Source organism: Trachypithecus francoisi, unplaced genomic scaffold (assembly GCF_009764315.1).
Source record: "Trachypithecus francoisi isolate TF-2019V2 unplaced genomic scaffold, Tfra_2.0 Lachesis_group11, whole genome shotgun sequence".
NCBI lineage: Eukaryota > Metazoa > Chordata > Mammalia > Primates > Cercopithecidae > Trachypithecus > Trachypithecus francoisi.
This window is the reverse complement of record NW_022681456.1, coordinates 68,858,985-68,883,057: the sequence shown is the minus strand read 5'-3', so window position 1 is coordinate 68,883,057 and position 24,073 is coordinate 68,858,985. Positions and strand designations below refer to the sequence as shown.

The following is a 24,073-nucleotide window of genomic DNA, read 5'->3' as shown; positions in this document are numbered from 1 at the left end:
AAAGGAAAAACTAAGATAATATCTTACAATTAACTAATGAATGAACAGCCATTACGCTAGAAGAAAATTGTGTTGTGACTGGTGTACTCTGTATCTTCTCAGAATGGGAGAGGTGAGGCTTCTCAAAAAGAGCAGCGAGAGAAAGTCAATTTTTTTTTTTTGGTAAGTCAAGCGAAAGACGAACTGAAAATAGACAACTTGAAGTCAGATGGGAAAGCTGCCAATCTAGTCTGGCCGGCAGAATTTCTTTCAGTAGGTCTAGGCTTCCTTGGCAGTGGGAATCCAGATGTAAAGAAAACTTATGCCATGAACTTCAAGGTAGATTTCAATTATTACTGCCCGGTGGCAGGAACCTAGGAAGGAGAGGTCAAGGTGTGGTTTAGTAAGAGACAGCTCCTGGGAACAGCACTTGGAAGGCCAGGGCGGAGAACAGCTGGAGATGAGACAGAGAGGAGGGGGGAGAATGCGCCGACACCTCAAGGTGAGAGAGTAGAAACAGTCTCCGCCGTGGGAGCCGCGCGCTGCTCAGGTGGCTGTTTCCCGCTCAGGTGAGTTCCTCCTGCGCCTCCCATTGGCCGAGACGCCCGCGGCGCTGGGAGGACGACGCAGCGCGGTCTAGTTCAGGGTCTAGGGCGGCGCGTCACTTCCGGTAGCGCGGAGCTTGTAAAACACCCTGGAGAGAAAATGGCGGCGGCAGCGGCTTCGGCACCTCAGCAGCTCTCGGATGAGGAGCTTTTCTCTCAGCTCCGCCGTTACGGCCTGTCTCCCGGACCAGTGACGGAGAGCACCCGCCCGGTCTACCTCAAGAAGCTGAAGAAGCTTCGAGAGGAAGAGCAGCAACAGCACCGGTCGGGGGGCCGCGGCAACAAGACGCGGAACAGTAATAACAATAACACGGCAGCCGCCACGGTCGTAGCCGCGGGACCAGCGGCGGCAGCAGCCGCGGGGATGGGGGTCCGGCCAGTCTCGGGCGACCTCTCCTACTTACGGACTCCTGGGGGCCTGTGCCGAATCTCGGCCTCCGGCTCGGAGAACCTCCTGGGAGGGCACGGGGGCGCCTCCGCCGCCCCCACGGCTGGCAGCAAAGTGCTGCTGGGCTTCAGCTCGGACGAGTCGGACGTGGAGGCCAGTCCCCGGGACCAGGCCGGCGGCGGCGGGAGGAAAGACCGGGCTTCGCTCCAGTACCGCGGGCTCAAAGCGCCGCCGGCGCCCCTGGCCGCCAGCGAGGTGACTAACAGCAACTCTGCCGAGCGAAGGAAGCCCCACTCGTGGTGGGGGGCCAGGAGGCCGGCGGGCCCCGACCTGCAGACCCCGCCGGGGAAAGATGGAGCAGTGGAGGACGAGGAAGGGGAGGGAGAGGACGGTGAGGAGAGGGACCTGGAGGCCGAGGAGCCGCTCTGGGCGAGCCGGACCGTGAATGGCAGCCGGCTTGTCCCCTACAGCTGCCGGGAAAACTATTCGGACTCAGAAGAAGAGGACGACGACGACGTGGCCTCCAGCAGACAGGTATTAAAGGACGACTCCCTTTCCCGGCATCGGCCCAGACGAACCCATAGTAAGCCTCTCTCCCCGCTGACTGCTAAATCGGCCGGCGGCAGGCTGGAGACTTCAGTTCAGGGAGGGGGAGGACTCGCGATGAATGACAGGGCGGCGGCTGCCGGGAGTCTAGACAGGAGCCGAAACCTCGAAGAGGCAGCGGCGGCGGAGCAGGCAGGAGGGTGTGATCAAGTGGACTCCAGCCCGGTTCCTAGATACCGTGTTAACGCTAAGAAACTGACCCCACTCCTGCCCCCGCCACTTACTGACATGGACTCAACCTTGGATTCGTCAACAGGCTCCCTTCTGAAAACCAATAATCATATTGGCGGTGGGGCCTTCAATGTGGACTCTCCCAGGATTTATTCTAACAGCCTCCCTCCCAGTGTGGCGGTGGCCGCCTCTAGTTCACTCAGGATCAACCACGCCAATCATACGGGCTCCAATCATACCTACCTGAAAAACACATACAACAAACCGAAGCTTTCCGAACCCGAAGAGGAACTTCTCCAGCAATTTAAACGGGAGGAGGTGTCCCCAACAGGGAGTTTCAGTGCCCACTACTTGTCGATGTTTCTCTTAACTGCTGCCTGCTTATTTTTCCTAATACTGGGACTGACTTACCTAGGAATGAGAGGGACGGGAGTATCTGAGGATGGAGAACTCAGCAGTAAGTATTAAATCCTGTGGGTAAGGTAACAAAGGGAATGATGTTAGTGGTCCGCTTTAGCCGCTCTTAGCGTTTTACATGAACTGACTTACCTGCAAGAACATGGTTTAACAGCAAAAACCCAATAGTCGGTGCATGTGTCATCTTTCTTTAAGAAAGAACACCATTATCGAAATGATATCATATGACTGGTGTTAAGTTTTCTGCATGATGTATTGTGAAATTCAAAACAATTTTTAAAAGAATATTATAAAATTGTTAGTAAAACTCATTTGTATATGTGACAGTTTTCTTTTAGCCCTAAGTAACTATTTGCGCAGATGCCAATCAACAAATTTGAAGTATTAGGATAAGGCACATTATAAATGTAGTGTTTTTTCAAATTGAGTTGTGATTCTAGTAGGGAATGTAATGGCTCCTGAAATTCGAATTATTTGTAGTATTAACTGTATGCATAAATTCGGATTAAATATTTTGTGGTGTTAACTATATGTATAATTTCTTAATAGTGAATGAATATAAAAAAGCAGCAAGGCACACCTCTTAATTTATTTCCCAGCCCAAAGCACTTTCCCTGTCATCTGTACAAAAAGTAGTGGTAGGGCAGTGCAGGAGTTTGCAGTCAGATTTCCTTGGATTGGTTTCCAGGTCCTGTTATTTACTTGCTAAATGACTGTAGGTAGGTGTGTTCATTGTCATTATCAAAGTATTTCTGCCCTTAAACACAAAAAGAAGATGAATACAGACCATTTTGTGTTCTGTGAAGGAAATGAAGATGAATAATTGAAGTACACAACTTTATTTTTTTTTCCTTTTTATAAAAAACTTACCACACTACACTGACGTAGGTGTACACTGCTTTAGATTGAACGGAGGAGGTACTGTTTGAGGTGAGACCTGAAGCTGAAGGAGACAGCCTTGTTGAGAAACAGGAGACCATTCTGAGTAGAGATTGTAAGAGGAAAGGCCTTGAGTTGAGCAAGAGAGCCTTCTTGTAGGTTAAAGTGGTTAAGCATCTTGAGCAAAAGGGAGAGAATAAGAGTTAAAGCTTCTGAACTTTCCTAATCTATAAAATGAGGCCTCTATTGACTAGAATGATGTTTGTGAAGATTAAAAGAGAAAGTAAATTAGTACAAAATGGACTTCTGAATACATAATTTCTCAGTGTTAGGTCTCTCTCTGCATTCCCCCTGAAGCCTTCCTACTCTTTTTCACCCAAGATGAATTCACCGTATTTTTATTTGTATTCATAAAGTTGGCTTATTAGTTTTATTTCGAAATAGTATGAAAGATGCATTTAGCCAACTCAGATAAAGAGTAGGAGTCAAAATAGTGTAAGCTTTGATATAGCCAATTCCAAGACAGTCAAATAATAGATTATTACTTTATTGCTTAATTACAGGGGTTGGAACAAGGATGAAATTCAGCTCTCACTTTAATTTGTTCCCTGGGAGCATGAGTGTATTGTGTCCTGCCCCAAATATTTGGGAGAAAAAAAATAAGGGCACACTAGAAGTTAAACTAGTAAAAGTTCACATAAATTAAATGACATTACCTATCAGCAGTAGCTATCTGCATCTGTGTCTCTAACAGCTATAAGATCTGGCCTTTTTGTTTTTTTTTTTTTTGAGACAGTCTTGCTCTGTCACCAGGCTGGAGTGCAGTGGCACGATCTCTGGTCACTGCAACCTCTGCCTCCCGGGTTCAAGCGATTCTCCTGCCTCGGCCTCCCTAGTAGCTGGGACTACATGCGCGTGCCACCAGGCCTGGCTAGTTTCTTTTTTTATTTTTTAGAGATGGAGTTTCACCATGTTAGCAGATCTGGCCATTTTCTAGGAGCTAATTGTTTTACACCTATTGTACCATTTAATCTTCCCAGCAACTCACAAAAGCAGGTGGTATTATCCTCATTTTTTGGATGAGGATGATACTAAGTTAAGAAATGCACTGAGTGTTGAACAGTTAGTAGTAGGGCTAAGATTTGGTTTCAGATTTTATTTCCAACTATAAAGACCATTTTAACACAAGATTTGGTTTCAGATTTTATTTCCAACTATAAAGACCAGTTTAACACTGTTTTGGGTATTGTTTGTAGAGAGCTTTCTAAATAAGTGGGTACCTTTATTATGATTAAGAAAGTACTTGACGGCTGTGCATGGTGGCTCATGCTTGTAATCCCAGCACTTTGGGAGGCCGAGGCGGGTGGATCATGAGGTCAGGAGATCGAGACCATCCTGGCTAACATGGTGAAACCCTGTCTCTGCTAAAAATACAAAAAAAAATTAGTCGGGTGTGGTGGTGGGCAATCGCGCCACTGCACTCCAGCCTGGGCTACTGAGCAAGACTCCATCTCAAAAAAAAAAAAAAAAGTAATTGACTATTTGGTAGGATTTCATACAGAATTATTGATAAGCACAATTCTCAGTTAAGGTGACTTTCACATCTTTCTCATCAGTATGAAGATGAATGACTAATGTGATGTACTAAAAGTTCAGGTAGAATAGGTAGGATAGGAATGCTAGGATTTTGGTACTCTTCACCTTCACTGATAAGGAAGGAAGGAAATTATATTTACATTTTAGTAAATGGTAAATGTGAAGTAATCTGGGTGTTGGAAAGAACAATGGCTAAGAAGTAGAGGATCTAGGTTCTAGGACTTGTCTGAATGACTGTGGTCAAGCTCCTTCATCTCTGAGCCTCATTTTATATACTAAATGGAAATAACAATATCTGCTGTCTCTGGGGTTGTGAGGGTCAAGTGAGACAGTGTGTTAAGCATAAGGTGGTATTATTCAGAAGTTTAGACAAAATTTGTTGTATTCCTGGTAAACTAGAGAGAGAAATAGTTAAGACATTTCTATAAATAATATAGTAGTGCATTTCTTACCTGTTTAACATTTGGTTTTTATCCCATTAAATACACATTATAGAAATTAATACAGAAATTTGAATCAAAGTATGATGAATCCTTAATGTATGATATACTTGACATATTGTATGTCTACCCTGTGGAAAGAAGTGCCAACTTTAGTTAGTCTGCACACCTAACACTGTTAGGGTATCAAGAGTGAATAATATTTTCACTCCATATATATATGTATACACACACAAACACACACGCGCGTATTCCATATCCTTTGTTATATTATGATGCTTTAACCGTGGTGTTCGTTGGTCAAATAGTATGCTTAGGGAAATCCTTGTACTTTGAGCAATAGTTTTCACCAGAAGATTGTAGGTTATATGTGAGAGTAACTTTTAGGAGGCTTTTATTAGTTCTTTAAATTACATATAACATATAATAGATTAGTCTTTTAAATTGTTCTTAATCATATAGTCTTTGAAACTTTTTCATCAATATCCTATTTTTTATTAATTGCTATAAGTCTCTTCTTCCTCATCTATAAAACTAGGGGGTTGGATTAGATGATCCCTAAGGTCTTTCCAGCTCCAAGGTTTAAGATTCTAACTTTGGCTTGCAGTGAGCTGAGATCCGGCCACTGCACTCCAGCCTGGGGGCAGAGCGAGACTCCGTCTCAAAAAAAAAAAAAAAAAAAAGATTCTAACTTTGAACTTCCATACCAAAACAACTCAAGGATCAACCTGCAGTCAGAGTAGTCACTTGTTCCACAGGCGATTAGATCATTATAGCCCACCAAACGAAAATAGAGAAGCAGAGTAGATCGACTGTCCTAGGCTCATATCATTATTAATTTTTTTTTTTTTCAGTTACAAAAGACATGACTTCTGCGGAAAGTTTGAATAGAGATGAAGGAAACAGTGAATGGTTATTGTATGCCTCTCTTCCTAGCCTCATGCTGCCCCCATATAAATAAGTTCAAGTATTAGATCCTTTCTGACCTTCCTTAATATTTTTCATGTAAATACATCTGTGTGTGTGTGTATATGTGTGTATGTACAGATTTTCATTCAAAAACAGAGTGTCTACTATGTGCCCGGTACTATTTTAAGCAGCAGGGATATGTGACGAACGATAGGTTGCATATGTGGAAGATGAAATCTCTGTTACAGAGCTTACACTTCTAGGAGGGGAATGGACAAGTAAATAATTTCAGATAATGGTAGTTGCTAACACAAGGTATTGCTGGTAACTTTTTGGGGCTGAGGTGAAGAGATATGCAATATTACATAAAGGTAGGCAGACCTCTTTTGGTTGAACTGAGGATGTTTGAACTGAGATATGAATGACTTGAAGGAACTAGCCTTTGATCAGGAGAAGAGCATTCTGGCAGAAGTAACAGCAAGTGCAGAATTCCTGAGGCAAGAACAGGCTTGTGTGTTGAAGGACCAAAAAGAATGGCCAGTATTGCTGGGACATAATGAATGAAGGGGAAAATGCCATGCCATGAAGTTAGAGGTAGGTATGGGCCAGATCGTAAAGACCTAAACACCTTGAGGGACGTTGAAAGGAGTCAGAATTTTAAGTGACATTATAGCATACATATTCTGCAACTTGTTTTTTCACTTAACATTGTATTATGGGTAACTTTTCCATATACTAATTTTAAGTACAGAGGTATAACTTTAAAATCTCATTTTCCACTAGTCCCTTTCTCATCCTATAAAAATGCTAAAATCTCTATCATTCTAAAAATGTTGCTCTTCAATGCTCTTTTCTTCTCTAGTTGTTACTCTCTTCTCAAACTTTCTACCTCTGTTTTCTTCCCTGCCATTCACTCAACCCTGTCTAGTTTAGCTTTCTTTACCAGCCATTCCTCTGCTACCTCTCTTCTTCGAGTCACCAGTTACTCAGTTTTCAAATCCTCATTTCTTTGGTATATTTAGTGCATTGACAACTCCCTTCTTTGTGAAACTTTCTCCTTTCTAAGCTTCTGTATCACTACTCTCTCTTAGTTTTCATAGTCCTGTCTGCCTGTTTTAAATATTGGTGGTCTCCACAGCTTGATCTTTTGGCTGTCTCCTATTGTACACATTTCTCTAGGAAGTTTCATTCACTCTCCTGGCCATTATCTTCCAGTTTTGTATTTTTACCTTGGAATTCTCCTGAGATCTAGGTATACCTATTTGTTTACTAGACATGTTTTGGGTATACTAGAAGTATGTACCAATACCATCTGACATTTTCCTTATATTTATCTTGTTTTTGCTCCTCTTCTGTGTTTTAGTTAATGGTGCTTCCATCCACCCAGACAGAGCTCAAGAGAGAAACCTTGGATTTACCTAGATTCTTTCCTTTCCCTCACCTTCCTCCAAACCCCCAACCTAATTGGTTACCAAGTCCTGTAGTTCTGTTTCCTATGTATCTTTTGAATCAGTCTTTTTCTGTTCCTCGTCACTATTCTAGGTTAGTCTCTTGGCTGAACTCTTTCAGTAACCTAAAATGGTGTCCCTGCTTCTAGGCTGTAGCTCTTCCAGTCCGTTTGTCAGTACAGAGCAGTAGTTCTAAAGCACAAATGTGATCATCGCCTCTTGTTTAAAATTACACAATGGTTTTCTCTTAGTTATTGGCCAAAATCTAAACTCCTTGGCTAAACTGTTCAAGATCTGACTATATTTGCCCTTTCTACCAGTCACCCTTATCACACTTACTTTCTAGAAAACGGAACTACTTGCTGTTCTCTGAGTAAGTCATGAAATTTGTGCTTTTCTACCTTTGCACAGGTTATCCCCCTTTTTGGGAATGTTGTTTCTTTATTATGTAACTGTGATTCATTCTTAAATATGTCATCTCCAGACATCTCTGACTCTCTGTCTTTTTACCCTAGAGTTTGGCCCATCATTTTGTGCTCAAATAAGACATTAATGCATCCTTCATAGTATTTAGGACAAAGTATTATATTTGTGTGTCCATCATGCCAAATAGATTACAACTCCTCTCTTTAGAGTAATCTTTCTATAGGAGTAGAATACAGTTTTAAAGAGTACAGACTTTTTACTCGGTTCTGATTTTGGCTCTACTTTTTAAAGTAGACTATACTAGAGATATAATTGCCTCATACTAAAAATGAGATTGATAATACTGTCTCAGGATGGCTTGTATTAAGTGAGATAATGCATCTAAACTAGTGTTGTCTGGCACATGGAAATCTCTTAGTAGATGGAAGTCACATTAGTATCTTCAGCACAGATTCATTATTTAGCAAATATCTGTTGAATAAATGATCACATACCAGGTACTCAGTATATATGCACTGTTAACTCATAATATCTAACTCAGTAATTGGTTATCTACTTAGTATCTGGTAAGGATATATAAAAGAAATCTTATATCTGTAGAAGCTTCCATACCACTAATAACAGTAATAGGAAATGACTAAGAAACATACGGGATATTATGTGGTGACACACTTGTATAAAAGGGGAGAATTCACTGTAAATTCTCAAATGATCGATCTTACATGATCAGAAACTCTAAATTCAACATTTGGATTTTATTCTGTAGGTTGAGTAATGGAATTCATAGAGGTTATAAAGCAGAGGACAAGCATGATCGAATTGGTCTTTTAAGAAGGATAAACAGGTGATGGTGTAGATAGTGATAGGGTTGGAGGGAAGGAGTAGGGTGATGAAACCTGAAGGAGGTTGATAAGTGGGAATGGAGTTGGGCCTCTGAACGACATAATTCATTTGAAGAAAGACATATGGTTTTGAATATAGAGAATAAAGTAGAGATAGGAGTCAAAGATTATTCTGGCCATGAACCTGGATGACTGTGAGAATGGTAATGTCATTGGAGGAATTAGAGATGTTGAAGAGGGCTCTTGTTTAGGGAAAAGTGGTCTAGGGAAAATGAGTTTACTTAGAACTTATTATTTGAGTTGTTCAAGTGAAAAATTCTTGTAGGCTCTTGTAGATACAGAATTGGAGTGAAGATGAGGGACTGCTGCTGAATGTGAGTACTAGTACTGTTTACTAAAGGAATACTTTTAAATGTTTGTTTGTTCTTTTAATGTGTTGTTTTTTTCTTTAAAACCAAGACCAGTTGTTACAAAGAGGTAACATGTTTTATGTCATTGTCGTTTAAAAAATATTTTTACTTTTTAAAGTAGACTAGCCAAAAGGTCCCAACCGAACTTGGTATCTAAAATGAATATGGGGAATAAGCATTTTGAAAAATAGTTGTTGCTCTCGTTCTCTTTTTTTTTTCCCAACATGAGATAGGGTCTTGCTGTGTCACCCAGGTTGGATTGCAGTGGTGTGATCATGGGTCACTGCAGCCTCAACCTCCCAGGACTCAAGCAATCCTCACAGCTCAGCCTCCTGAGTAGCTGGGACTATAGATCTGCACCACCACACTTGGCTAATGTTTTGTATTTTTTGTTGAGATAGGGTCTCACTTTGTTGTCCCGGCTGGTCTTGAACTCCAGGGCTCAAGCGATCCTCTCACCTTCGTGTCCTAAAGTGCTGGGATTACAGGTGTCAGCCATAGTGGCTGGCCTATTCTCTCATTCTTGAAGAATGAAAGCTCCGTGTTATGTTTGAAGTTCTACGAGTTGACTGCTTTGTAAAAAAAAAAAAAAATCCTAGATCTATGAGAATATTCCCATGAATGCCAGGGATTTGCATACACCAGTTTGATGATTTCAGAAATTAAAGTCTACTCTATGAAAATGTTTTTCATTTGAAAATTATCCCTAGAATGATTTAAAATTAAAAATAAAGGAAAAACTTGTGAATCTCTACAGATATATCCATGGAGACTAGTTTGAGGATACATTGGCATAGCTATCAGAGAACCTGGGCATCAGTATTGGCCCTTCCACTTGCTAGGTTTTTTTTTTACTAAGGCAAGTTGCTTAGCTGTTGTAAACTTCAATATCCTCATCTGGAAAATAGGTTAAATGAGAATTAATGAAGTAATGTGTGTAAAGTAAAACTCATACATGGCACATAGTAATAATAATAACTAACCCTTATGTAGCATTAACTGTGTGCCAGGCACTGAGCTAAACAATTATTATTTAATCCTTATAAGGTAGGTACTTATCCCATTTTATAAGTAAATGGAGAAGTAACTGAGAAGTAACTCACCTAGGGTCTTGTAGCTAGTAAGTGAAGTAGCAGTAGTTGAACTCAGATAGTGGCTCTTAACCGTTCTTCTAGATTGCCTTTTAATATGTATAAATAAGGACTTGATATATGTTCTCTACTATTATTGTTATTAGAAAACTGTGAAGAGTATAGATTCATAAAATCCTAGAAGTGCGTGCCAAGAATAATCTATGAAACCTAACAACTTTAGGAAAAGTGGTATTCATTCAACAATTATGAATCACATGGAACTTTTTATCCTTAAGGTTTTAGATTAATTAAAGGGGAGGGGCATTTGCTGTAATACAAACTATAATATGTAATACATAGAGCAATAATACAATATGAAAACTGTATCTAATTTTTAAAATATTTGAACAGTCTCAAAACTGGTAGGGAAAGTGATCTTTTGATTTGTATTACCACTTACAACTTGTTCTTTCCATTGTTCATTTTTAGGATATAAAGACCTTTTCGTACATTTGTTCCCCCTTTTTTGCTCCTTTTAAATAAACTTTGTATTTTCCTTTTATACTCATATTCATTTTAATGGAAAGGATATGTTTGATAATTTCAGGGACACTTTAAAAAATTGTTTTCATGATTCCTAAGAGTTGGGAAGTTCTTAAAGCTTGCTTCTCCTTGCTCATTGGTTATTCAGTATTAACTTTGCCTATCGGAAAAATATGTTATATAAATAAAAGGAAATTTTTATCCTCAGTGCAAAGATAATTATATAGTTTGTAAGTTGTTTAAAAGAGGACACCTTAAACTGTTGGAACTCTCCTCCAAAATATACTTGTTAGTAAATAAGTACTACTAACTTCTTTGTGAAAATTTTATTACTAATGATATAATCTAAATTAGAATAAAGATATATTCTAAGGGTGGGGAGAATATCAGGACAAATAACTAATGCATGCTGGGCTTAATACGTAGGTGATGGGTTGATAGGTGCAGCAAACCGCCATGGCATATGTTTACCTGTGTAACAAACCTGCACATCCTGCACATGTGTCCCAGAACTTAAAATAACATTTTTTAAAAAATTTATTTTAATCTTGTATTGATTATACACTAAAAATTGCTGCCATTTAATTTGGGAACATAGCTTAATACTAATAGTGGAAATTGTTATGACAGTTATTTGCTTATAACTTTGGATTTTGATTTTCATATTTAGAACTTATTTTTAACATAGATTTTATTATTTTTTATTTTTTTGGAGACAGGATCTCGCTCTGTCGCCCAGGCTGGAGTGCAGTGGTGTAGTATCTGCTCACTACAGCTTCCACCACCCAGGTTCAAGTGATTTTCCTGCTTCCACCTCCCAAGTGTCTGGGATTACAGGCACATGGGACCACGCCCAGCTAATTTTTGTATTTTTTAGTAGAGATGAGGTTTCACCATGTTGGCCAGGCTGGTCTTAAACTGCTGACCTCAGGTAATCCACCCGCCTTGGCCTTTCAAAGTGCTGGGATTACAGGTGTGCGCCACAGTGCCTGGCCTTAACATAGATTTTAAAGTGAACCAGTAGCAGTATATTTGAGCAGTAACCTTTGGATTTCACTGTTAATAATCTATGGTTTAAACTGCATCAGTTTATATATTATATCATATATATATATATAGTTAATAATATTCTTTATTAACAATACTACCAAAATTTTTTTAAACAAGAGTTGATCAGGAAGAAAAAGTTAGGTCGTAATAATTTATTTTGCACGTTTAATGTCATTATTTAAAATATATATTTCTAAGGAAATTAGCTCTTCAAAAGTTATAAAAATTATTGTAACAGGTAATCTCTAAAAATAGAATAATGCATCTATCATATGGAAGCCATCATGAATTACTTTTCATATGTCTTCATTTTCTTTTATTTCGAGGTATAGTTTAAAATTATACCACTTAATTTTTCCTGGGTGGCAGATTTATTGCTTCGTGCTTTTGTACACCTTTTTACTTAAAATGCTTTTGCAAGATGACTTCTGAATTCATCTTTACAGCTATGTTACTATCAAATGACAAGCTAAAGTTTAAAAACAAGGCTTGGTTGTAAAACTATGCAAGAGTTTAGTTCAGCTCTCCTGAACTAATTGGGTAGTAAGTATGCACCAGCAATTGCTGTCCTGCCCTGAATGTGACATGAATAGAAAAAACCCTTTAGTAGCAAATGGGTATTTTAGCACATAGCAGAAAATTAATTTTGTTTTTCAGTTAGCTCATATATATCTGAGTATGTACACACACACACGCACACACAGACACACACACGCACACAATTTTCTCACTATGGCTAATTCCTGAAAGCACCCTATACTTACAAAGGATGCTTTTGCTCTGTAGGAGTTCACCAAGGTAAAATTTTCAAAGCATATGAAGAGGATTGTTGAAATTAATTAGGAGGTTAGGGGAATCTTGGAATATCTACTTCTTCTAGCCTCTGAGCTATTACTTGGAACCTTGGTCAGCCTTATTAATGACTTCCTTGGTTTATAAGTGTATCTCCCATGGGATCACAAATGCTTTCTTGTTTGATTTAGTTCATTTGAAGAAACATTAAGTTTCTCCTACTCATTTATTCATTCAATCACCCATTCACTCAGATTATTTATTGAGCACCTATACTATGTACCAGGTAATACCAGAAGATAAGTATATATCATACTTTTTAGAACTATAGGAGTGACACTCTCCCCACGCTTTGGCTGGCATTCTCTCCTTTCTCGTAAATATTTCTGCACTAGCTAGCCTTCAGAATTGGAATTTTGTTACCATGCAACAATGTATCAGATTTTTATATATTGTGACTTGAGAAACATACTTTAAAAATTAGTTTCTGTAAATTCGAGTATACCATCTGGTAAAGCTTACCACAGTGGATATATACACAAAGAAATAGTTGGATAATTGAAGTAATGTGTTTTGATCATTCCTTTTACCTTTTCTGTATTACCATTTTCTCAATTGGGAATTCTACCTTTAAAGCCACACAATTTTAATAAATGTAGGTTTTATTATTTCTTGCAGGTTTTTAGGAGTAATTTTTAAAAAAGGAAGAGACATGAAGAATGAATTTGCCAAAAAATGAAAATGTTATAAAATCTGAACATTTATGATTATGGTTCAAGATGTCCTAGAAATATTCTTATCCTTTTGACAGAAGTGTTATTTTGGTTTTTTTAAAGTTTCATCTCTAAATGTCCCTTCTTTCAGATTTTAAAGCCTTAGGTCATAAGAGCAAACATTTATTGAGAATTTTCAATGTGTGTGAACATTTTATTTTAATTTTCATGCGGGTAACTACTCATACTATGTCTGTGAGAAAATAGAAAGATAGAGGGAATAAGGTTACAAGTGATTTGTCCAAGGTCCCACAGCTACTGTGTGTTGGAGCCAGCATTTGAACCGAAGATCTAACTTTAGAGTTCACAGTATTAACTACCAGGCAGCAGTAGAATTTTTTTATACTTTATCTTATTGTTAGCTACAAGCTTTATTTGGGCAAGCAAGATACACATAACCTCTGGGCCTTGTTTTTTGTGTCTGTTAAATGAGGGTATGGTAAAATCAACTTTACTTCCAGCCAGTGATTTTTGTAGGGAACTGCTGTGATAATGTCTGTAGAAATGCTTTGGAGAAATTTGGAGTGATACATAACTGTAATTTTAATATTATAAGTTAGGACTTAACATGTATAGTAGTTTAAGTAACACATGTTCAGCACTATGACATGTCCTGTCAGTAATGTTAATAAGTAATAGAGTTGGCTAAATTTATAGTCCTTATCAGTATTTTTAAACCTTTCTCTCAAGCCCTTTGAGCAGATAAAAGGGAGTTATCTTTTCACATTACATAATTAGTGCCTTCGTTATCTCCAGGACTGAAAAATAATGTGGTTTTTTTTTTTTTTTTTTGCAGCTATATTAAACAGGTAATGACACAACTTGAAACTGGATTGTAGCCTTGCTGATCTCTGAAAGGTAGATTTGCTGATAGGAAAGTCAGAGATGGGGATACATTGCTTTAATCAAAAGTGTAGTACTGAATTTGAGACAGAAAAACATTTTTTAAGAATGAGGATGGGTCTTACAGTAAGATTCTGTTAATATTATGTGAAGAACAGACAATGCATACAGTTGGCACAGAAGGGTGACTTGTCACATGCTGTTCTTCAGCTAGTTTGTAAGATACCATGAGTACTGTTATTATCAAAGTGGGAAGGTGACGTGTGTCCCCATGAATGCGCAATAGGTGAATATTAATACTACTTAAATTAGAAAGTATTTAAAGTACATTAGGATCTTCAGTCTCTTAGATAAGTCATATGAAGCACATAATGAAATTTCCATCCCGTTTTGCATTTGTAACTGTTATTGGTGATGGTTTAGACCAGAACCGTCCAGACACAGTAGCCACATTAAAACATAAAAAAGTTGAAATTAATTTTAATAATTGATTTTATTTAATTTAATCTGGTATACCTAGAATATTATTTTGACATCATTAATTTTCCATCATTAATGAGGAATCTGATGATTAGGTTAATCACTTTTTCCAAGTTTATAGGGGTTATGGAGTTATGTCGTTGGGTAAAAACCTTAGCAACATGACTTGAAAGCTCATCCACTAACCATTGTACATACTGTTTTATAATCAGTACAGAAGTTATTGATGAAATATTTTATGCTCTTTTTTGAATTAAGGTTTTAGAATCCGATATGTATTTTGCACTCATGGTGTATCTCGATTCAGACTAGGCAAGTCTGGACCGCTCTGAGTTATGGAGTTACATTATTGGTTTAATGAGACCTGATGACTGTCAATTTTTGAATGCTTGTAATGTGCTGTACGTAGTGTTCTCTATAGTATTTTCAGTAGATCTTTGTAATGACTCTATGATGTCAGTTTTGTTACCATTTTAGACATAGACAGTGAGGTATGGAGATATTAATTTGCCTAAGATTAAACAGGTAGTCTGTAGAGGAGCAGGATTTAAAACTAAATCTGACCCTAAAACCCCTGTCCTGTTTTCTGTTTCTGTTGCGCTGTTTTAAAGCACTGCCACTTAGGGTTTGGGCAGGCAGGTGAGTGAGCTATAGTTCTGGCACTGCTCAGCCAGTGACTTATGATTTAATTTCTCCTTATTTTTAGGCACAAAGGACGTCTTAGCTTAGAGTGGAAGTGATGTCTTCTAAGTCCTTACTCATATTTCTTATTGAGAATGTTCCTTTATACTCATTCCCATTTCCCATTCATTAAACCGCTTTCTACAATTCTTTAAACATGTAGAATGGAGAGATGGCTCTTTGAGTCTATTACAGGACCGTGGCGGCAGATAAGGGAAAACTCAGCTCGTATTGGCAAAAGTGAAAACTAATGTCTAGTAAAACTTATGTCTGGATGGAGAAGTTTTCTAAGGGTTTCAGTACTTCATTCTGAGAAAGAATTGAGAAGTTCTTATCATGCTCTTTGAATTGTAAATATTTTTTCAGTTATTTTACAGGATGTTATATAGTGGATTAATATTTAGCACCTTGTTCTATTTAATTTGAATAATTTCTTTGAATTACATTTGGATTCCTAGAGAATGTTTTCTCACAAAGACAAGCTTTTTCATTTCAAAAGGAAAAATAGGCAGTCCCTGATTTTTGAATATGTTGTCTTCCAGATTGTGTGTAAAACAGTTGTTTGAACTTGGAGCATGTTTTGCTACGCTGGTTTTAAGTTCCTGGGCTAGCCCACAGAAGCCTATTTAAAACCACATCCTATTTTAGCACTAATATACTATTGGTTTAAGTTTAGGGAATCAGAGCAATGGATTGTGTTCTGTGAGAGTTGGAGGAGAAAGAAAGTTTATTTTTGGCTTTTAATGTTTTCTCTTATACTTTGTTGTTTTCCAACTTATACTGGCCTACGATTTCTGCTGTTTTAATATGATCTTGGCTCAATAACTTTAAAAGGTTCAATAACTTCTAAGTACTCAATAACTTCAACATTTTCTGTATGAAATAGGTTTACTTGTTGAGTGCTTGGCAAGTAAACATTTTATACTCGTTTGTATCTCATTTAGTTTTTAAGAGTTTTATGAGGTAGGGGCTAGTTTTCCATCATTAATGAGGAATCTGAGGATTAGGTTAATCACTTTGTCCAAGTTTATAGGGCAGGGAGAGGAGTTACGGAGTTATGTTGTTGGGTAAAAACCTTAGCAACATGACTTGAAAGCTCATCCACTAACCATTGTACATACTGTTTTCCTCTTTCACATATCCTCGTCTCCTTTCTCTCTTTACTAAGTCCCAACTTCCCTTATTCCCTCAATTCAGATACTTTTTTTCTTTTTGAAAGAGACGTGTCTTGCTATGTTGCCCAGGCTGGCCTCAAGTAATTACTTGGGCCTTGGGCTCAAGTAATCCTCCCACCTCAGCTTCCTGAGCAGCTGGGTCTACAGGCACACACCACCAAGCCTGGCAGTCATCTACTTTAAATGTTAGGGTAAGCCGTTTGATTGAATGAATTCATAATATAATATTGCGGAGCTCTGTTCATAAAAATTGTATGATTTTATGATAAAATTTGGTAATGTGATTATCTTTAGTGAGAATTGAGCCAATATGGAATCAAGAGTTTAGCCCTGCCTCTCTAAATTGTTCTTTATCCTTAAATGTGTAGTAGCTGGATTGCCTACAATTCTACATTTTCTGTTAGAATTTATGGCAAAAACTGTGGACCGAGAACATTTTGGGAACTGTGCCCATTATAAAGTTTGTCTGAAGACCTAATAAATAATTTACATTTCATACTGTGCTATTGTTTTTCAATGGTATTTCAATACTACTGTGATTAAAATATAAAATATTGTATGCATGGTAGCATTTGGTCATATTTTCTTAATAAGTGGATATCAAAAGTACTGTCATGGGGAATAAATATCTTGATATAAATGAAGAGGTCGTTTTGCTTTAAGAGTAGAGAATCGTGGCCGGCGCGGTGGCTCAAGCCTGTAATCCCAGCACTTTGGGAGGCCGAGACGGGCGGATCACGAGGTCAGGAGATCAAGACCATCCTGGTTAACCCAGTGAAACCCCGTCTCTACTAAAAAAAAAAATACAAAAAACTAGCCGGGTGAGGTGGCGGGCGCCTGTAGTCCCAGCTACTCGGGAGGCTGAGGCAGGAGAATGGCGTAAACCCGGGAGGCGGAGCTTGCAGTGAACTGAGATCCGGCCACTGCACTCCAGCCTGGGCGACAGAGCGAGACTCCGTCTCAAAAAAAAAAAAAAAAAAAGAGTGGAGAATCATTACTTAAAGAATGTTACAAGGAGATTTTATATAAATTTTATATATAATATATATAGCATTTATTTTCAAGACATACTGAATGTCAGAGAATCAGTTGTGGTGTTGAAATGACTGACTTACCAGCTGGTAACCCCTTAATCTCAGGGGTGATTGTACAAGATCTTGATTAACTCAGATTCTGTTAATATCTTTGATTGGTAAAACATTTTTGGCAGTAAGTGAAAAATTCAGGCATTATAAAAGACTTGAGGAGCCTTGCCTTGAAGTTTTCTATCTCTCTAAGAACTGTAATTTTATCCCAGTAGCTCTATGGTAGAGACAGATGAAGGTTGGAGTTGCAGTATATTATGTTATTTTATAAACGTGCTATTTTTTATTTCATGCTAGGATTGGGAAAAGATGACTTATTAATCTATCTAAGATACATTAGTCTATCTCTCTCCATGCTGCTAGGCATAGTTACAAAACATCCCATTTTACATTGAGGAACTAAGAGTCCCAGAGAGGGTAACTTGCCTAAGATTGTAAGTCATAAACTTCGGAGCTAGTGTTCCTTGCCTCAAATTTTTTTTTTTTTTAATTTTGCCCGTTGCTTTTTATTATGAAGAGATACTTACTCATCTAAATGATATAACTTATGGAGCAAGCATTACTTAAAAGAAAATTTGTATTTTACTTAAATTCTTTAATTTTTAAAAAATTGTACAAGGTTGAACTTAATACAAAATAGCTATAAATTTATTAATGCCATCTTATCTAAGAAGGGAAAAGGATAAAAATATTAGTTACTTTGAAAATATTCAGTACCTTTAAAAAAATTCTAATATTTGAGTTAGGAAATGAGAGAAACTAGGATGATTTAGGAGGATCTTTTCCTGAATTTTGTTTTGGGCAGAATATCAATCCAAATGCATTTAAAAAAATAGGAGTATAATACTCTGCAAGGTTGGTTTAGATTGTTTTTTGTTTTTTGTTTTTTGTTTTTTTTTTCTGCTGACACCTTCTGTTTTCTTTAAAATTCCTTTTGGCTAATAAATTCTTCAAGGGTTAAAATAATAAAAGACACTGGTGTTACGTCAGTATGTGTGTAGTGATGAAGAACCATAGTACAAACACAGTAGTTAAGTGAAAATATATAAGCGTGGTGTATGGGTTTTGATGTTTAAAAAGCAAGATTAAATAGGCTATAGTAGTATGTTTGGAAATTTGGAAGAAAAAAACAAAGTGGCAAGTCAAAATTCTGCTAAGACCATATGCTAGCTAGGACAGACATGATATGAATATAAATAAGTTACTTGTGCTTTAACTTGTAAGGCCTTTTACATATGTTCTTACACAATCAGCTTTGCCAGTTTATCACAGGGTTGTTGCCATACTTTTCATTTATTTTTGCTAATCCTTGTTCTGCAGGAAGGGAGGATACACTGAATAAATAAAAGCAGATAAAACCAATGGTTTTGCTATATACAATAATCTTAGGGTTTAAAAGGGTTTTAGAAGCCATTAGCTACTTTAAGCAATATTAGCTACTTTAGCTACTTCAGGGGTTTGAGGGAGATAATGTTTTAGTTGGGCTCTTTTGGTTATAAGGCTGTTTTAAGAAAGTGAGTGTTTACTATGAGGATATATGTAGACTTCAACTGTAGAGACATTAACAATTCAGTTCAAGGGATTCCAGGTCTGTGCTTGTGTGTGTGCCTCTGTCACTCAGTGCTGTGCTAAGTTTTTCTTGGATTATTTCACTTAATTCTTGAAATTGAGGCCTAGGGAGGTTAAGAAACTCATCCAAAGTCAGTAAGTAGCAGAACCGATTTGAGTACAGATAATCTGACTCCCACTATGGGATCCTTGTCCCTATACTGTACTATCTGCACAATTTTGTATTATTTCATGTATTTGTTTTTTAGATTTCCCTTGGAATTGTTCCCACTTCCCCCCTTTAAAAAAAAAAAGTCTCACATTCTACTAGACCAGGAGTTCTTAAAACAGTGGTCCATCAATCTTAAGGAAGAGATAAATGGACTCCAGGTAAGCAGTAACTCCTTGAAATTATATGTACATATTTGAATATGCATGCATTTTTGCAGGGAAAGGGTTCATAACTTTTATTAAATTCTCAAAAGGATCTCTGTCCTCCAAAGTAGTAAGTCACTGTACTACCAGCAGCTCTAGGGAAGATTCTGAGTTCTCATCTTTGTATTCCCTAGCACTTGGTTTTTGGTTACTCAGTAAATATTTGTTGAAGAGACCTTAACAAATAGAAATGGTATGTAGGAAAATCGGTTTGAATTTAGTCCTAATCTGGAATTTGAAGATGCCTTCAATGTTTATTTAAAATGGTATTAAGGATCAATCTTACTGGCTTCGTCCAGAAAACTGTTTTCTGGCAGATTCAGATTTTATGAATCAAGTTTTTTGAAGTCAGGTTTTTGAAATCAGAGAATAAAGCAAAATTCAACATTTAGAGTCTACAATAGGGTCTCTAAAAAAGGCCAGCTTTTTTCCCCCCTCCAGTGTAGTATTAAGACTCTGTTAATATTGGATAAAGGATTAGGGACCATTATACATTTTAAACATTAAAATCATACTCAGGGGTTGAAGTACACTATGTAAGCTACATGGAAACTGAGAGCAGCTGAAGGCGGAGAGAGGTAGCCTAGTGTTAAAAGAAAAACTTTACGCAAAATAAATTAAACAGTTTATTTGAGCAAAGGATGATTTATGAATTGGGCAACACTCAGAACCAGAAGGGGTCCAGAGAACTCCTTTCCAAAGCAGTAATGGGCAGTGAGCTTTTATAGGCTGAATGTGCAAGTAAGACGAAACTTAAGTGGAAAGGCCCTTGTTAGACGTTAGTTGGTGGTTTCTGATTGGGTATGCTTAAGTTTTGTCCTACTGTTTACACGGGATTGGGTTTTGGTTTGCTTACAGAGGAGTTCTGTTCACAGAGAAAATCTTCAGGCTAATGGCTTCCTCCTTACTTGCTTTAACAATTCTCTCCTTTTGTCAGCCTCTCAATCTTGAGTGCTTGACTAAAACTTTGAGCATTGTTGACACTTTCTGTCACCATTATAGCGGACTTACTTGGTCTCAGTATGGAATACATAAGTCATAATGTCAGGCTCATGGAAGCAATATTCCTTTTTTTGGTTCATCTTATTTTTGTTTTTCTAATTACAGTGAGACCATTTGGCATACTGCTGGTGGCTGCAAACATTCATTTAAGACACTAGAAAGAATACAGTGCACCAGGGAGATGACAATGGGCACTATCAGGAGGATAATAGTAGTTCTTTCTTACCCACAGGAAATATGTTTCAAGATCCCCATTACTCCCACAGTGGATACCTGAAACTGGATACTACCAAATCCTATATATACTATGTTTTTCCTATAATACATACCTATGATAAAGTTTAATTTATAAATTAGGCACAGTTAAGAGATTAAAAACAATAACCAATGGTAGAAGAATTGTAACAATATACTGATAAAAGTTATGTGAATGTGGTGTCTCTCAGAATATCTTATTTTACTGTACTCATCTGTTTTTGGTCCGTGGTTGACCAGGGGTAACTGAAACTGCAGGAAGTGAAACTGCCATAAAGAGGGAGGAGGGACTACTGTCATCAAAGGACTGGTGTATGCTCTTTAGCCAAGGCCTCCATGCACAGAACCAAGTAAAATAAAAAGGTTGATGGCTAGAACAAACCATAAACGCACTCTCTGTGTTCAGAGGGCAGTTGGTCAAGGTTTCTAGATTTGAGCTCAAAGCATATTTTCCTGGTTTGCAGTTTGAATGTTTCTGGTTATGGCATTGGGCATTTTGGTGAACTCCCTGAGTGGCCCATTCATCAGCAGGGATGAGTGTTGCCCAATACCCGCCTGTAGGGCGTCAGAAACCAAGAAGTTTATAGGTACAATGTCAAGGACAATGAACAGGACTAGAATCTGATATGCACAAGGGTGCCCTGTAGTTTTCTACTGAAACCTAATTTTTCTCTCTACAGCTGCTCCCATTTCTATCAAAGATAATCACAGTAAGACTAATTTGTTTGCATAATAGGTCTAGTCTCATTAAACTTGGCTTGGTTATTCACATACGTGCAGCAAGAGTAGTGATGGACCATATAGGCTGTCTAAATCTGCTTTGCTGGAAATTTTAAAGGCATCTCAGATTAGACTTTTAAAAGCCTCTCTAGGCTATGAAGCCATGCCAAAGACTTACCAGTAGACTTTGCCTGTACTACCTGTAGATTTGGATGAATTCCTCTCTCCTCAAGGTCCTCAAAATATTTTTAAAGTTACTGGGCCTGCCTTATGCAACCCTTAAGGCCAGGAAACCCTTAAAGCCTCATACTACACCAGTTTTTTTCCAAGGGGCTTTCATTGCTTCATAAAGTAAACCTTAGTTCTTTAAAACTGGCCATATCCAGCTCTACGTGCATTTTCAAATAGGACTTTCCAGTTAAAAGCCTTGGCATTATAACCAGTGTTTCCAGTTATAACTTGTTACAAAGAGAACAGATTTTTATTGAACTTTTGCAAATAATTTACTGCAAACCAAAAATAAAATTTGAAGGCCCCCTGCAACCAGCTGAATGGACTTCCTCCTTGGCCAGGGAATCCTAACATTTAACCTGAAAGACTGCTTCAGGCCATGATGGGAAGTGGGGGTTGAATGTGCCTCATTTAAGTTGGGGTTGGACGTGCCTCATTTATACCTCTCCAGTATTAACGTCAACACAGACTCTAGGTCTGACAAGAAACATATACAGCCTATTTTCTCTAAAGCCTGCTACTTGGAGGCTTCATCTGCTGATAAAAACCTAGGTCTCTGCAACCCCTTCCTTTCTATATATCATAACTCTTTCAACCAATCGCCAATCAGAATATGTTTAAATCTACCTATGACCTGGAAGCCCTGCTTTGAGTTTTCCCCGTCTTCCAGATCCAGCCAGTATAAATCTTATGTTTCAATTAATGTATTATGTCTCTCTAAAATGTATAAAAGCAAGCTGTACCCCAACCACCATGGGCACATGTTAACAGGACCTCCTGAATGTGTGTCATGGGCGATCCTTAACCTTGGCAAAATAAATTTTCAAAATTGATTGAGACTTTTCTCAGTTACTTTTTCGTTTACACTGTATTGCCATAAAAATAGAAATAGTTGCTTATAGTTTCTGAATTCTGGAGGGATCAGATAGTTGAGAAAAGGTGTTTCATTTTCATTCACAAAGGTATACTTTACCAAATTATTGAAAGTTGTAGAGATAGCTTAAGAGAAAAGAAAAGTTTCCTTAAATATGCAAAGCACAACGTTGCAGAATCAGCAATGTTTTAAACAAAAAGGCCATAAAAAAACCTATAATTTTTCCTCATCAGTCGTTCAGTCTCATGTAATTCCTATTCTGCTTGATGTCAGGTTAACAATTTTATGAACCAGTTTCTTCATCAGTGTTGTGGAAACTCTTAGCCAGACCAACGATATAATCTTAAAGTTATAAGAAACTTGTACTTATTCAGAGTCTTTTCCATGAATCTCCTTGAAGATGAAACACTTTAGGATTATAGTTGCTTGCAAAAGCTTTCAGGAAAGCATCAGAGTAAAAATTAACTCTGTGGATGACAGGAGTTAAAATGGCTATGATAAGAATTTATTATGCAATTGACAAGGAAATTTTATTTTTTGTGACATCAGTATTTTAACATAAAAATCAAAATTATGACCTGGTAACATCCTAACAGGACATATCAGATTTGTAGGAATTTCATACCATTTCTAGAACACTCAATAACATACCCAGGCAAATATAACTGAAGGAAAGTTAAACATCATTACTTGTTTGACAGTGCTTACCATGTAAATTTAACATAATTGACCTTTAAACTAAGGCTCATTAGTTTAACATCTCTCTTTTTATGAGGAGAAAGAACAGATTCTTTTGAGATATTCTAGGAATCCCCTGGAAGCTACCAAAGTTAGTTCGAGATAAAAAAGACCTAATGGAGGCCGGGAGTGGTGGCTCACACGTGTAATCCCAGCACTTTGGGAGGCCGAGGCAGGCAGATGTTTGCGGAGGCAGGAAGCAGCCTGACCAATATGGTGAAACCCTGTCTCTACTAAAATTACAAAAATTAGCTGGACATGGTGTTGCACGCCTGTGGTCCCAGTTACTCAGGAGGCTGAGGCAGGAAAATCGCTCAAACCTGGGAGGTGGAGGTTGTAGTGAACCGAAATCGCACCATTGCATTCCAGCCTGGGCGACAGAGCCATACTCCGTCTCAAAAAAAATAAAAAAAACAAAAAACGACGGAATAATGGAATAGAATTTTGGGAAAGTTTGTCAAAAATATCAGAGGTTTAAAATACTTGATTAAAATAGATCACAGATCACTTGAAATAATACCTACTGATTTAATCAGAGTGGTAATTAAGAGGCAAATACAGGAAGTTACATAGTTGCTAAAAAAAAAAAAAAAAAAAGCACCTTAGTCTCGCTCTGTCACCCAGGCTGGAGTGCAGTGGCTGGATCTCAGCTCACTGCA

At 37.9% G+C, this 24,073-nt stretch overlaps 1 protein-coding gene across 1 annotated transcript in view; it reads left to right on the top strand.

The window, feature by feature from the left end:
- Window positions 1–684: 684 nt before the first annotated feature.
- Window positions 685–24,073, top strand: part of LEMD3 (LEM domain containing 3) — an 80,703-nt gene continuing 57,314 nt past the window's right edge. Inside the window, exon 1 of the mRNA XM_033221383.1 lies at window positions 685–2,206. Coding sequence (XP_033077274.1) covers window positions 685–2,206 — 1,522 coding nt within the window. The remainder of the gene's footprint in view (window positions 2,207–24,073) is intronic.